At 41.3% G+C, this 14,402-nt stretch overlaps 1 protein-coding gene across 1 annotated transcript; it reads left to right on the plus strand.

The window, feature by feature from the left end:
- Window positions 1-1,042: 1,042 nt before the first annotated feature.
- On the plus strand, window positions 1,043-1,741 carry LOC125192252. Its single transcript, XM_048089778.1, has one exon. The coding sequence runs from the start codon at window positions 1,043-1,045 to the stop codon at window positions 1,739-1,741; it is 699 nt and encodes a 232-aa protein (XP_047945735.1).
- The last annotated feature ends 12,661 nt before the right edge of the window (window positions 1,742-14,402 follow it).

A 14,402-nucleotide genomic window follows, 5' to 3' on the forward strand; every position in this document is an offset into this window, starting at 1 on the left:
GACTTTCCGGTGGAGCGCTTTAGAGAGATGGAATGGGACGGAGAGCAGTTCCTTCTGAACTTCGTCACCGACTTTTATGGTCATTGGCTGGACGCCTACGCGTACGGGACTACCCATCACGAGGGAATCATGCGACTTATCCACATACTACCTTCCCCTTGGAGCGAGTGGACCGCTCAGGCCTCAGTATCCTACGTCTGGTTTAGTCCGCCCAAGTATACGCCTCGAGGAGACTTCGTCGGCCTTATGGGAGTTTTGCTTCCGGCCATGTCGACCGCAGTTGACGGACCTCCGCTCCATCCGCCAACGCAAAAGTACTCGCCAGGAGCAGCACGCCGAATGAAGTATCGCGATGATGAGGAACCGCACGTTGCTCGCGTACCCCGTAGAAGGACCCTTAGGATGCGCGTTTCGGCCCCTCGAGCAGATCATAAGAGAGGCCGGAGAGATGCTTACCTCGATTCCTTCGCCCCTTAGCGACGAGAAGGAAGACGAGGGGATGGGACAGTTCGAGAGAGGAGAGTGTTCGAGCGCCGAGAGTGTTGGAGAGTCGGAAGAACCCGAGGAGGACGAGAACAGAAGTGGCTAGTGCTCAAGTAGCGATTTTGTTTTCCCTTTCCCCATGTTTTTTTTGAAATTCTAGAACCTTTAATTCCGTTGTTGTTTTCACAATTTCTTTGCACTTCTTTTCTTATTCATTGTACCAAGACCTTTTGAGATCTTTATGAAATTTATGGGGAAATCGTACCTTTTGTTCTATTGTTTGCCAAAAGACGTCTTCACTCTTTCTCATCCTTATTGAGTGAGCATAATTGCTTGTTCTATCAATTTTCAAGTGCTTACCACCTCATGGTGCAACCTTATTATGTTCTCTCTTACGCACCTGTTTACCTCACAAATGTTATTATATGGTCTTTCTTTAGACCCTACTTGAAAATGAGTCCAAATGAAAATCTTTGTATATACACATCTTTGTCTCAAAGTACCCTATCGCTACCTTGAAAAAAATAGTGCGCTAACAATTCGAGCTGTGAAAATCAGGATGCCGCCAAGACGCAACGTGAGGAATGAGGAACATGCCTCCCAGGTTTCGGTAGAGGAAAGTGTGACGCAACCAAGACCGCCGTCACCACCACCACCACCACCTCCCCCGCAAGTAGATAGGGAAGTCGTGAAGCTGTTCCTTGACCAGAAGCCTCCTACCTTCGATGGGATGGGTGAACCTGCACGAGCTGAAACTTGGATACGTGCCTTGGAACGCATCTTTAGGACCTTAGTGTGTAACGATGCGGAGAAGATGATCTGCGTGACGCATCAGCTGACCGGATCTGCCGATTTTTGGTGGGACACCAAGTTGAAGACCATGTCCCAGGATCGTATAGACGAAATGACGTGGGAAGAATTCAAGACTGAGATCTACGACAAGTACGTACCCAAGAGCTACCGAAAGGCGAAAGCCGCTGAGTTTCACAACCTCACCCAAGGACGTCTGTCAGTAACCGAGTACGACCGTGCACTTTGCGACATGACCCGCTACGCGCCGGAACAGACCGATACCGATGAGAAGCTGGCCGATAAGTTTCGTGAGGGTCTTAGGCACGAGATTAGGATGGCTTTGGCAGTTCGTGGAACCCTTACGTACGCCGAGGCGTTAGCCCTCGCTTTGGATGTAGAGGACAGCGATGCCAAAAGAGAAGAGCGTGGGAAACACCGTGACGACCCTACCCCCGCCGCGACCTAACCATGATAAGAGGAGATGGGAGGAGAATAGGATCCCCCACGATAACAAGCGATACCGCCCCAATCAGAACAGGCCACCGTACGGAGGAGGACAGACTTCGTTCAACCCCAGGAGTGACCCCCGTGCTAGACCACCCCAGTGCAACGTTTGCACAAGGTACCATTTCGGGGAATGTAGAGGACCGAACCCGACGCGGTGTTACAACTGTGGAGGGAACGGTCATTTCTCGAGAGAGTGTCCGAGCAAAGGAAACGGACTGAGGCAGAACCATAAACCATCAGGGTTTCCGGCAGCAGCAGAGAACGCCACCTACAGGCTCGGGAGCGAACCGGAACCAGCCACTGCGGCTACAGCAGCCTGACCGTCCAAGACTTCCTGCCCCGACTAGAGCGTACACAATAGAGCAGAAGCAGCCCAAAGGCGAGCAAGGAAAGCCCGAGAATGGAAATCTGGCAGGTATAGGCGAAATCCTTAATACCCCCGTTGTTGTTTTGTTTGATACTGGTGCATCTCATTCTTTCATATCCGAGTTGTGTGTTCGAACCCTAAGCTTGCCCACTAGGAAATCCGAACATAAGATGATGGTGTCCTCACCAGTAGGAGGACTAGTAGAAATCTCTCGTTTTTGCTTAAACATAGAGATCGTGCTAGGAGAACGTAGGTTAGTTGCTCGCGACCTGCAAGTCATGACGATGAAAGACGTTGACGTAATCCTAGGAATGGACTGGTTAACTGCGAATTTTGCGACGATTCGCTGCAAGGAGAGGCTAATAACCTTACGAACCCCGGGTGTGGAACCCGCCGTGTGCCACGGAATCTCGATGAACCGACGAACCGCGATAGTTTCCGCATTACAAGCCACCGCCATGCTAAGAAAAGGACGCCCGGCTTACCTTGTCTATCTCCACGGAGAGGAGAAGGAGGAAGCGAGGCTTGAGGACGTTGCTATCGTGCGAGACTTTCCCAATGTTTTTCCCGAGGAGTTACCTGGACCTCCGCCAGATAGGCAGTTAGAGTTTACGATCGACCTCGAACCTGGAGCCGCACCTATCTCGAAGGCGCCGTACCGCATGGCACCCAAGGAGTTGGAGGAGTTAAAGATTCAGCTGCAAGAGCTCATGGACTTAGGTTTCGTTAGGCCCAGTGTTTCGCCATGGGGCGCACCGGTGCTCTTCGTTAAGAAGAAGGATGGGTCAATGAGAATGTGTATCGACTATAGAGAGTTGAACAAATTGACCCTCAAGAATAAGTACCCTTTGCCGAGGATAGATGACCTGTTCGATCAACTCCGAGGAGCCGGAGTGTTCTCTAAGATGGATTTGAAGTCCGGATACCACCAGTTGAAATGCGAAAAGAGGATATCCCTAAAACCGCTTTCCGTACCAGATATGGCCACTATGAGTTCGTTGTGATGCCGTTCGGTTTGACGAATGCCCCAGCCGTATTTATGGACTTGATGAACCGAGTTTTCCACCCGTACCTAGATACGTTCGTCTTAGTGTTCATAGACGATATCCTAGTCTACTCGAAGAACGAGGAGGAGCACGCGGAGCACCTACGGATCGCGCTGGAGACGTTGAGGAAGGAGAAGTTGTACGCCAAATTCAGCAAGTGTGAATTCTGGCTGAAGGAAGTCAACTTCTTAGGGCACATCGTGTCGGCAGAAGGAATCCGAGTGGACCCCGCCAAGGTCGAGGCGGTACAACGATGGAAGGCGCCATCGACGCAGAACGAGATTCGGAGTTTCCTGGGTTTGGCAGGATACTACCGAAGGTTCATAGAAGGGTTCTCTAAGATAGCGAGACCAATGACCCAGCAGCTCAAGAAAGGAATCAAGGTGAATTGGACGCCGGAGTGCGAAGCGAGTTTCCAGCTTGTTGAAGGAGAAACTGACCACCGCACCAGTGTTAGCTGTGCCAGAGCTTGGAGTCGACTACGTAGTTTACACCGACGCTTCGAAAGTCGGATTAGGATGCGTGTTGATGCAGAACAACAAGGTGATCGCTTACGCGTCGCGACAGTTGAAACCGCACGAGTTGAACTACCCCACCCACGATTTAGAGTTAGCCGCGGTAGTGCATGCCCTAAAGATTTGGAGGCACCATCTCTACGGAGTTAGGTGTGAAATCTTTACGGACCATAAGAGTTTAAAGTACTTTTTCGAGCAGAAGGACCTGAACATGCGACAACGAAGATGGCTCGAGCTAGTGAAGGACTACGATTGTGGTATCAACTACCACCCAGGCAAAGCAAACGTAGTGGCAGATGCCCTAAGCCGAAGAGATCATTCGCAACTTGCCGTTTTTCTGGCATAAGAGGAAAGTTTAGTGCGGGAGTTGAGTAAGTTGCGAATAGAAGTAGTTAGAACCCCCGATACCGTGAGAAGTCGAATAGCCGCGTTAGTAGTAGAACCCGACCTACGAACAAGGATCGTTGCAGTGCAACGACTAGATGAAAGTTTGGAGGAGATTCGAGTCGAAGTGAGAACCGGTGAATCCGGGAGTTTTAGTGAGGCTTCCGATAACGCTCTTACCTTCGAAGGGAGACTGTGTGTGCCAAACGATGAGAGCCTTAGGAGCGAGATCTTGAGCGAAGCGCACGAAACCCCATACACTGCTCACCCCGGGAGCACGAAGATGTACCAGGATCTAAAGAAGTCCTTTTGGTGGAGCGGCATGAAGCGAGACGTCGCAGCTTTCGTGGAACGTTGCTTAGCCTGTCAACAGGTGAAAGCCCTGCACCAACGACCGTACGGGAAGTTACAACCGCTGGAGATACCCGAGTGGAAATGGGAGCACATCGCTATGGACTTCGTGACAGCGTTGCCAAAAACCCTTAAAGGGAATACCGCGATCTGGGTGATCATAGACCGACTTACCAAGAGTGCGCACTTCATCCCGATTCCCGTAACCCATGGATCGGATAAGCTGGCTCGGATCTACATTCGAGAGATCGTACGACTACATGGAGTTCCAGTGACGATTACGTCTGATCGTGACCCGAAGTTTACCTCGAAGTTTTGGATTAGTCTACAACGCGAGCTTGGAACACGTTTAAACTTTAGCACCGCTTTCCACCCCCAATCCGATGGACAATCCGAGAGGACGATACTAACTCTCGAGGATATGTTAAGAGCCGTGGTGCTCGACCGAGGCGGAAGTTGGGAGACCGCTCTTCCATTGATCGAGTTCGCCTACAACAACAGCTTTCAAGCAACGATCGGCATGGCGCCATACGAAGCACTTTACGGGAGAAAGTGTAGATCTCCGCTTTATTGGGACGAGGTTGGCGAACGAAGAGCGCTTGGACTCGATGCAGTCGAAGAGATGGTCGGAATCGTTCGACAAATCCGCGCGCGAATGAAGGAAGCTCAGGACAGACAAAAGTCGTACGCCGACGTCCGACGGACGGATTTGCAGTTCCACGCTGGCGATAAAGTTTTTCTCAAAGTATCCCCGTCGAAAGGGATAACGCGTTTCGGAGTCAAGGGCAAACTGAAACCGTGTTTTATCGGGCCGTATGAGATTCTAGAAGGAGTAGGACCCGTAGCTTATCGTTTAGCGTTGCCGCCCAGCCTTGGGAGTGTGCACAACGTGTTTCATGTGTCGCAGTTGCGGAAATACGTGTTCGATCCGAAGCATGTGATTCGTAATGAGGATATTGTTGTAAGTCCGGATCTGAGTTACGAGGAGCAACCCCTGTTAGTCTTAGATCGAAAAGTCCAAACCTTGAGAAATAAAACCACAGCCTTCGTAAAGATTCAGTGGAGAAACCACGGGCCCGAGGAAGCCACGTGGGAACAGGAGGATAAGATGATGGAGCTATATCCGGAACTCTTTCCGTGAAAGGTACCAAATTTCGGGACGAAATTTTCTTTAAGTGTGGTAGGATGTAACGCCCCGAAAATTTAAAACCCTAATCTTAGAGCCCTAGAATTTATAGTTGATGACGTGGAGTCGAGAATGCCTTAATTGCGTGAGATGAGTCTATGTTGAAAGTTTGAAAAGTCAAACTTATTGATTTGATGATGTGGCATGTGTTTTATTTATTGATTATGTGGCAAATTAATTGTTTAAGGGTGAGTGAGAATGTTAGAGAAAATTTCCATAAATACTTGTCACCCTAATTCTTGAAATTTTCGAACCCTAGCCCCTCTTTGTGGAGGATTTCTATTTTTCCGGATTTAATTTAATCCTTGGGATATTTATTTAAATTAAGTCTAAGAGCCAATTATTTCCTTATTTAGAACACAAAAATCGAGCCTCATATTTTCTAAGTGATTTTCGAAAATCACACATGTAGGAAGGAGATATTATTTTGCCTATTTATTTGATCCCTTGTTTGATTTCCTTCCATACCTAGAATATATTTATTCTACCAAATCTTTCCATATTTCAAGAGATCTTACCTTACCTTATTCTAATTAATATTCAAAAATCCATGCCTTATTTACAAGGCATAGAAATCGCCCCTACCTTATTCCATGGAGGATTTTCCTTATTTTTATTTTGCTCCATAATATCTTATTCTATATGGAAAAATACCAAAACAAAATTCTTGGCTTTATGGAAAGCCTAATTTTCGAAAATAGGGAGATATTGCCATCTCCTATTTTTGTTAATTTTCCTTCTCTACTTCACCCTATTATTTTATTCTATTTAATTATAAGGCAAAAGATCTTACCAAATATTCTATTCTTATTACCTAAAGATCTCATTGGACTCTATAAATAAGAACCAATCTCCAACCCTAGCCCCCATATTTTCGAAAATCCCACCCCTATATACTCTCTCAATTTTCTTCCACTTTACTCCATAAATCCTTCATCTTTTGAGAAGAAATCGAAGTTTAATCCGTGGATATTGAAGAACCAAGCCTATACTTTGATTCTACCGATCGATTTTCTCTAAAAAGGTATTTTCGTTTGAGAAATTATGTAGTTCTTCTTCTACCCCTTCTTTTCTTTTTCTTCCAACCGATTTAATCGGTGTTCTTGGACCTTCATGCATATTAATTGAGAGAAACGGGATGAGAAGGGATATGGGAACATGTGTGTGTGTGTGTGTGTGTGTGTGTGTATGCCGAGTGTGTGTGTGCGTGTGTGTGTGTTATGCGTGTGGTGTGTATGTGTTGGAGTGTGTGTTGCGTAGTATGTGCTTGATGGCTAAATATTTTGTACGACTTATGATGATAGATTTAGGGTTAAGACACTAAGAAATATATGTATGATAATCGCGACTAGAAATTAGTAATTCTTGATGAGTGTACTCGAAATCTCTAAGTTATGAAGTTCTAGGAGAATCGTTGGGGAAGAGGGAAGTGACGAGACATGCATGCGTTAAGAACCATAATTGAACCTAATTTGTGAATATGTGCCTATGTGTTTTAGAAGGTGAAATTGTGATTGCGAAGCCGAATAACGGGAGAGCGACACTACTTGAAAACTAAGCAGTCGAGGTGGGCTTTACTCTAAAAACTCTCTTTTTATTTTATAAAACCATTGTACGGTGTTATAAGGGTGGTTTAACTGTTATGCCATGCCTATGTTTGTTTAATTGCGATTGTTGGATATGTTATACGAATTCGGGTCTGAGTACGGGCCGCAAACCCTACCAGGCTGTGTACACGAGGGGATCGTGAGCCGTCCTTGCTAGTCGGCCGGTCTCGTGGGCGAAAAGTGTGGCCACACTTTCGTCGCACATGGATATGATTGTGATTGTGGAATTGTGATGAGAAAATGGGAGATATTTGACTGGCCAGTCTATGAAAATATATTTTGTGATACTCGTGCTATTTCTTTTATAACTGCTTAAAAACTCGAGTTCACTTGGTAAGGGTGGCATAACTTTTGAATAAAATGTTTTGGCAATGAGCTCACTGAGTATTTCAAAATACTCAGCCCTGCATGTGTTTTCCTTATGTGCAGGTTGAATGATGACGAGCGGTGGCGGGTGTTGAGCGGCTTACTTATTAAAAATGGATATGTTGAACTCTAAGTGTAGTTGTGTCGTCATACATAGCTATGCTTTTCTCTTGGTCGTTTACCGCTAAGTTTTGATACTCTGATATTGTTTACGGTTGATTGGCACTCTTTTCTTTTGTTTTGAGGCCCTAGTATTTATCTTGTGATTTCTTCCTGGATTTTATGTCATACATTTAAGACCCCTTTTGAACCATTTATGATATCTTCCTATTCTCCCTTTTAAATCTCTAGGTCAAGTCTTTACTATTATTTATTCTGATGTTCTCTTTAAATGCAACCCTAGCCTATATTTATTTCTTTGGAGTCGGTTGGGTAGCAGTTCGCCGCATTTATTGTACCCTAGGAGGGCGGGTTGTTACAGCTATAGTTCTGTGATATGCCTTACGGTTAGTACTAGGCCTGATATTGCCTATGATGTTTCTTGCTTGAGTAGATATATGTCTAATCCAGGATCTGTGCATTAAGAAGCTCTTAAGTGGTTTGAAAAGTGAGGGAAACTGAGAGTGTGTGTTGCTGTGTAAATTTGAACTTCCCAGATCCAGAGAATCTACTAGACACTGGGTCTAGGAACTCAGAGAATCCTCGAATTACCTGTCGTTGGGCACACAATCACTTCCTACTCCTTTCAAAATCCTCAACCCGCTATGCTAAAAAGATTAGTACAGGGAAGTAGGGATCGAATCCACAGAGACGGATGTGTAAGTAAACATGCTAAAAGACCTGGAAACTATTTTTGGTTGCTGCCACGCAATTTTCGGGGTTGAGATTTAGTTTCTAGACTTGGAAAATGAAATGCTCTATCCTAAAAGCTAGATCTAGGCAAGGATAACATAACATGAATAATGATAACCAAGCATGCTCGAAATTACTATTAAACTTGGTGAACAACTTCATAAACTAGCCTAGACAGAGGAAAACAAGGCATGGGGACCATTTCCCAAATTAGCATGGTACGACAGAAAAAAACTGCAAATCAACTAACAAAAGGTTTAACTAACAATGACTCCATCTTCTCTAAACTTTGATCATAAAATGCAGAGGAGAAACAGAGCAAACGAAGATCGAAACAGAGCAAATTAAACAAACAAAACCGATTAATGCGATTAACTACAGAAACTCAAGCAGATCTACTATTACTAGACGAGGTAAACAAGAAAACAGAATTTAAACATCACATCCATGCAAACGTGAACAGATCCAATCACTGGATGCTTCATCCACTCCGGATCCAAGCCATCCACAACAATCCAACACAAATTCCATCTCCGATCTCACAGATTCAACCAAATTCAGCCGATCAAATACAATTCTCCGTGCAATTTAAACTCCAAACTCAGATCAAGCACCAATAAGCATCAAAATGAACAGAAAATGCAACGATAATGTAAAATGAAACTAAAGCAACAGGTTCCATAGCAAGTGGTGCAATATCCAACAGAAACTTAGCAAAATGCGACCGAGATTCGAACGGCGAAAGCTCGGGAAATCCAAAATATAAACAGAAAGCAGGTAAAGAGATTGTATCTTCGCCTCCCGTGGAGACGGTGTTACACAATGACCGGTGAATTTTTGACCGTAAACCCCTAATTGATTCCCCTAAAAAGTGTGTGTAGAGAATGAGAAAGGATGAGCTAAGAGCTGATGGTGAAAAAGAAGACTCCTCCATGTTAGGCTTGTGCTCTTATTTATAAGGGATGAAGCTTCTAGACTCTTCCTTGTGCTTCCCATTTTGCCCTCCTTTCGGATGCTCCTTCGTCTAGTAAACTCCTCCTCTTCCTACTCACTTTCTCTGTCAGCTTCCTTCTCCAGGTGATCCTCTACTTCTTCCTGGATCTGGCAAATTCTCTACACACCTGGCTTATAAAACCTTATCAGACCCAAGAAATCACAGAATTTATCCCCATAACCAATGCATGAAATTAGCCTTATCATGGTTGCTTAGGTATTTGAAGAATACTTCTAAGTATGGTCTTTGTTTTTCTTAGTGTGAACCAGGTGTTGAACTATGTGATTTTATTGATTCTAACTATGCTAATGACAAGGATAAGAGGAAGTCTACCAATTCCTATATGTTTACTGTATGCAGGTCTTGTAGTTGGAAATTTCAATTGCAACATATTGTTAGTTTTAGTGTTTAAGGGTTTTGTGTAGTGTGAATGACATACTTGGATTTTGCTTGGTTTTAGAGAGTAATCTTGCATGAATTTGATCATATTTGGACATGTTTATATATACTTCTCTATTATATTGGTATGTTGACCATTTTGTTAAGAATGTGTAGAAAAAGGTACAAAATATGTGGATGCGCAACAGCCTTGCTTTGAGACAATATTTACTGGAGATTTTGAATTCCAATCAGCCTATAATGCATATCAATCTCTTCGTCTTCGAAAGATCTTCGCGTGGGTATCTCGTACGCCTCAATCGGAGTTCGGTAGAAGAAGTTATGGCCGTTATAAGAACACTGCGCAGTCCAGAAACCTCCACGCGGCCGGGTGAATTTATACACTGTAAATCCACCCGGCCGGGTACTGTAATTCTGCGGAAATTGGCAGAAAGGGGTCGAAAATGACCACCCGGCCGGGTGGATTTTGCTCTTTATAATTCCACCCGGCCGGGTACGCTATTTTGGCGTATTCTTTTGGCAAAAACGCGATTTTTGATGGAAGATTAAAGGGAAAACGCCTAGGGTTCAGATTATTCAACATTCCACCGCCTACCACACATTTTACACTTCCCCAAGAACACTTTGAAGAGAGATTTGAAGATTGAAGACTACAAATCGAGAGATTGGAGTCTCTAATCCATAGAATCGTTCCACAGGAGTATTTATTTGCTTTCTTTGATGTATTTGATTGAATCCATTGTTTTGGTTTTCATGAAGAACATGCGTAGCTAAATTTATTGTGGAGTTTTGGTGAAAACTACAATGGATATTTGTGATTAATTCAAGGACTTCTTTTGATTGCTTAGCTCTTGTGATTCCTTTGTTCATTCTTGTGCCTTTTCAATTCAATTGCTTAGCTACCAATTGAGTTTGTTTACCTTTATAGTTGTAATCGAGAGATACCTATCTAGGTTTGATAAAGGAGTGAGCATCACTTTGATAATCTACACTCGAGAGAGGGGAACCTTAGTGAGGGCTTGGGTCTTTTGTTCTTTGGAGTTAATCTAAACATATTAGAAGGAGACTTCGATATTAAGGGTTAATCAACGGGGTGAGTACACTCGCGAGGGGGCTCAACCTAGACTAGCGACTTTCCTAGTAATCCTAGAGACATAAAATGGGTAATCGAAGTTGTTGAATCAATCACAATATAATTCCATTGTAGTTGGATCCAAAACTCTACTATTCTCTTTGTGGTATCTTTTCACTTGTGCTTATTTCCTCTTGTTACTTTTAATTTCTTTTCATTGTTATATGCTTATAGTAGTGTTAGAACAAAACATTTTCTCTTGGATTGTCTAGATAGTAATTGAAATTTGTTCGTGGTACTTGAGTTGATACAATCTTGTCTCTGTGGGATACGATACTCTTGCTTGCTAATTGCTACACTAGCCCCGTACACTTGCGGGTATTATTTGTGTTAAAATAAGTCGAGTCAGTGAAATGTCACACCTCCTTCATATCTATTTATAGAGTTTGTGATGGGCTAGGTTAGAGATTCATGGTGCTTGGATTGGACCTTCTTTACTACTCCCTCCTTCCACCAAAATTTGTCCCATTTTTCCATTTCCGTCCGTCCCCCAAAATTTATCCCATTTCACTTTTACCATTTTTGGTAGTGGTAGTGGACCCCATATTCCACTAACTCATTCATACTCACATTTTATTATAAAACTAATATATAAAAGTAGGATCCACAATCCACTAACGTTTTCAACTCACTTTTTATTACATTTCTTAAAACTCGTGCCCGGTCAAACTGGGACGAATTTCGTGGACGCAGGGAGTAAATTATAATCCATAATTTAATATAATGCCAAAGAAATATTTCTTGTAGTGGCGAAGCCAGAACCTTAACATTGGGAGCCCACATTATCATTAACAGTGGTGTATATGTTTGATCAGTGGCGTATCTACATTATAATAGGGGGTACAGTTGTACCTCCAAAACTTGTTGTTTATGATATTATATTTATAGATACAACCAAAATTCAGCTATAGCCTAGTGGTCAAAAACCTAATATTTCTAGAGGTCCAGGATCAAATCCTCTCTCCACCATTTCTTTTCCTTTAATTTCTTCCAAGACTTTTTTCTTTTCCTTTAATTTCTTCCAAGACTTTGTATATATTCAAAGCAATATTTTTTTAACTCAATTTGTTTAATTCCTATTTTTTTATGAAAAAAGTACTGAGAATATTTAAAAAAAAAACCAGAAAAATTGTGAAAACAAAAACAAATAGAACTAAAAGGATTCTTCCAAGACTTTGTATATATTCAAAGCAATATTTTTTAACTCAATTTGTTCAATTCCTATTTTTTTTTTATGAAAAAAATACAGAGAATATTTAAAAATAAAACAGAAAAATTGTGAAAACAAAAACAAAAACAAATAGAACTAAAAGAATTAGCTAAAATTTGAAACTTTAAATCGTTAAAAATATTTTTTGCACCCCCATATTAAAAATTCTGGATACGCCACTGCGTTTGATATTGTCGTTGCTATAAAAAAGTGCGATATACATTATAGGTGCTATAAAAAAGAGATGAATGATGAGAGATATAATTACAACATGGTCTAGCTACTAAATATGTAATGGAAAATTATAATTACCATGTAATAAAAAATGTGTAGTTTAATGTTTTTAGTATAAATTTTAATTTTTATATGAATTTACGGGAACAACAAAAGTTAAAATTGAGAATAAAAACACATAATTTTCCCCCATTAAAATTAAAATTTACAAAAATATGTTAAAATAACAAAAGTAAACAAATAATAAAAAAATAAAGTAGTAAAAAAATATGAATAGAATAGAGAATTTTTTATTATAGTAAAATTGAAAAAACAAAGCCAAAACTATAAATGGGGCTAAGATGAATTTAACCCCAAACCTCATTACACAAAGACAAACTATGAAACCAACTGTGCCTGGACACAACCTCATGATTTATTAACTATATATATTAGCACACTATGAAACCAACTGCGCTTGGACACAACCTCAAGATTTATTAACTATATATTGCTAATATACTAACTACTAAAAATGATGGGGCCAATGGGGGCCCTAATGTGGCTCCGCCACTGATTTCTTGTGTCATTATAGAAAAAATACTGATTACCCATTTAATTTGTGATTACAAGCAATCTGAGTGAACCTATTTAATATATTATTTCATGTGTTTAAGACTTTCTATATCCATTAAATAATTTATAGTCTACTATGGACTTTAAATTAACAGTATATTTTTATTTTCAAGAATTTGTCTAGTACGAGATGTATATTAAATAATATACTTTGCTTTACTATTATTCTTGAATTAAATCCAAACCGGCCGAGTTTCTGAATAATAGAACTTTTCTCTAACACCACTTGGGAATATAGTCAAACCGCAAAAGCACACGATTCAATGTAATAATAAAATTGATACCGTACTAGTTATTAAGTACTACTACACAAGATTGGGTTACGAAAAAACCCACATCTACGAATACGTCAAAGCAGCATATGATTAATAATGTATATCCTATATTATTGTTACAATGATTAAAAAGTATTAAATTTCCAAAACATCGTCTTTCAGTAGATAGCAACAAAGACGTGTCTATACTTTAGATCCTTTCAATTCTATACCCCACCAGTGTCACTAATCATTCTCAAGGTAAAAATGACTTTCGGATGGACCAATAACCTTTCGCGATAGGTAGCCAAAGCTTATCTAGGTTGTGAAAAAGTTTTACTTCTACAAGGTTCTGACCGAGTCACCTACTGTGATGACTTGTTCCACGACCTAGCGTTCAATATAGAAGACTTAGACTAATTTTACTTTATGAAATTTTAATTGAATATAATTAAAACGGTCAATGCCCATTAAAGTAAAATACACAGCATAAAGAAAACATTTATTATTCTCATTAAAAATGAGAGTTTATTAAATAAACCAGAAAAATGTTTTTCAGTGTACATGTTTCAACAGTGACTTTTTGTTGGAGATTGAGGTACTTGGCCCGGTGTAGGTGTATGTGCGACCTGAGCCATATCCTAATCTTGTGACTTGTTCTTTTGGTGTCTTCATTATTTAGATCCTTCGGGGTCAATGTTTAGTGTTACTAATCGGTTATTTAAGTGTGCAAGTGATACTAGTGGAGTAATTGCTTGAAGTTTCAGATCGGTTGAGAGATTTGAACTTAGCAGGGGTTTATCCTTGTATCTTGTACTTAGTCACCGACATGTGTAATCTTGTACTCCCTCCGTTCCAAGTTAATTGAGTTGTATTCTTTTTTGAATTGTCACAAGTTACTTGAGTCATTTCTCTTTTTGGCTAAAAATAAAACATCTAATAACACCTATTTTATTCTTTCTTTTACTTTACTTTCTCTTCTTTCTCTTACTTTATTCCCTCATTTAATTTATTTAACTCACTAAATACAATTTTCTTAAATCCTGTGCCCGAAAAGAAATGCCTCAAGTAACGTGGGACGGAGGGAGTAGTATCTGTTGGAAGATAT

This window comes from Salvia hispanica, chromosome 1, assembly GCF_023119035.1.
Source record: "Salvia hispanica cultivar TCC Black 2014 chromosome 1, UniMelb_Shisp_WGS_1.0, whole genome shotgun sequence".
Lineage (NCBI taxonomy): Eukaryota > Viridiplantae > Streptophyta > Magnoliopsida > Lamiales > Lamiaceae > Salvia > Salvia hispanica.

Excerpts from the sequence above, each read along its gene's own strand:
- LOC125192252 (XM_048089778.1), top strand. The coding sequence starts at position 1,043 with ATGCCGCCAAGACGCAACGTGAGGAATGAGGAACATGCCTCCCAGGTT.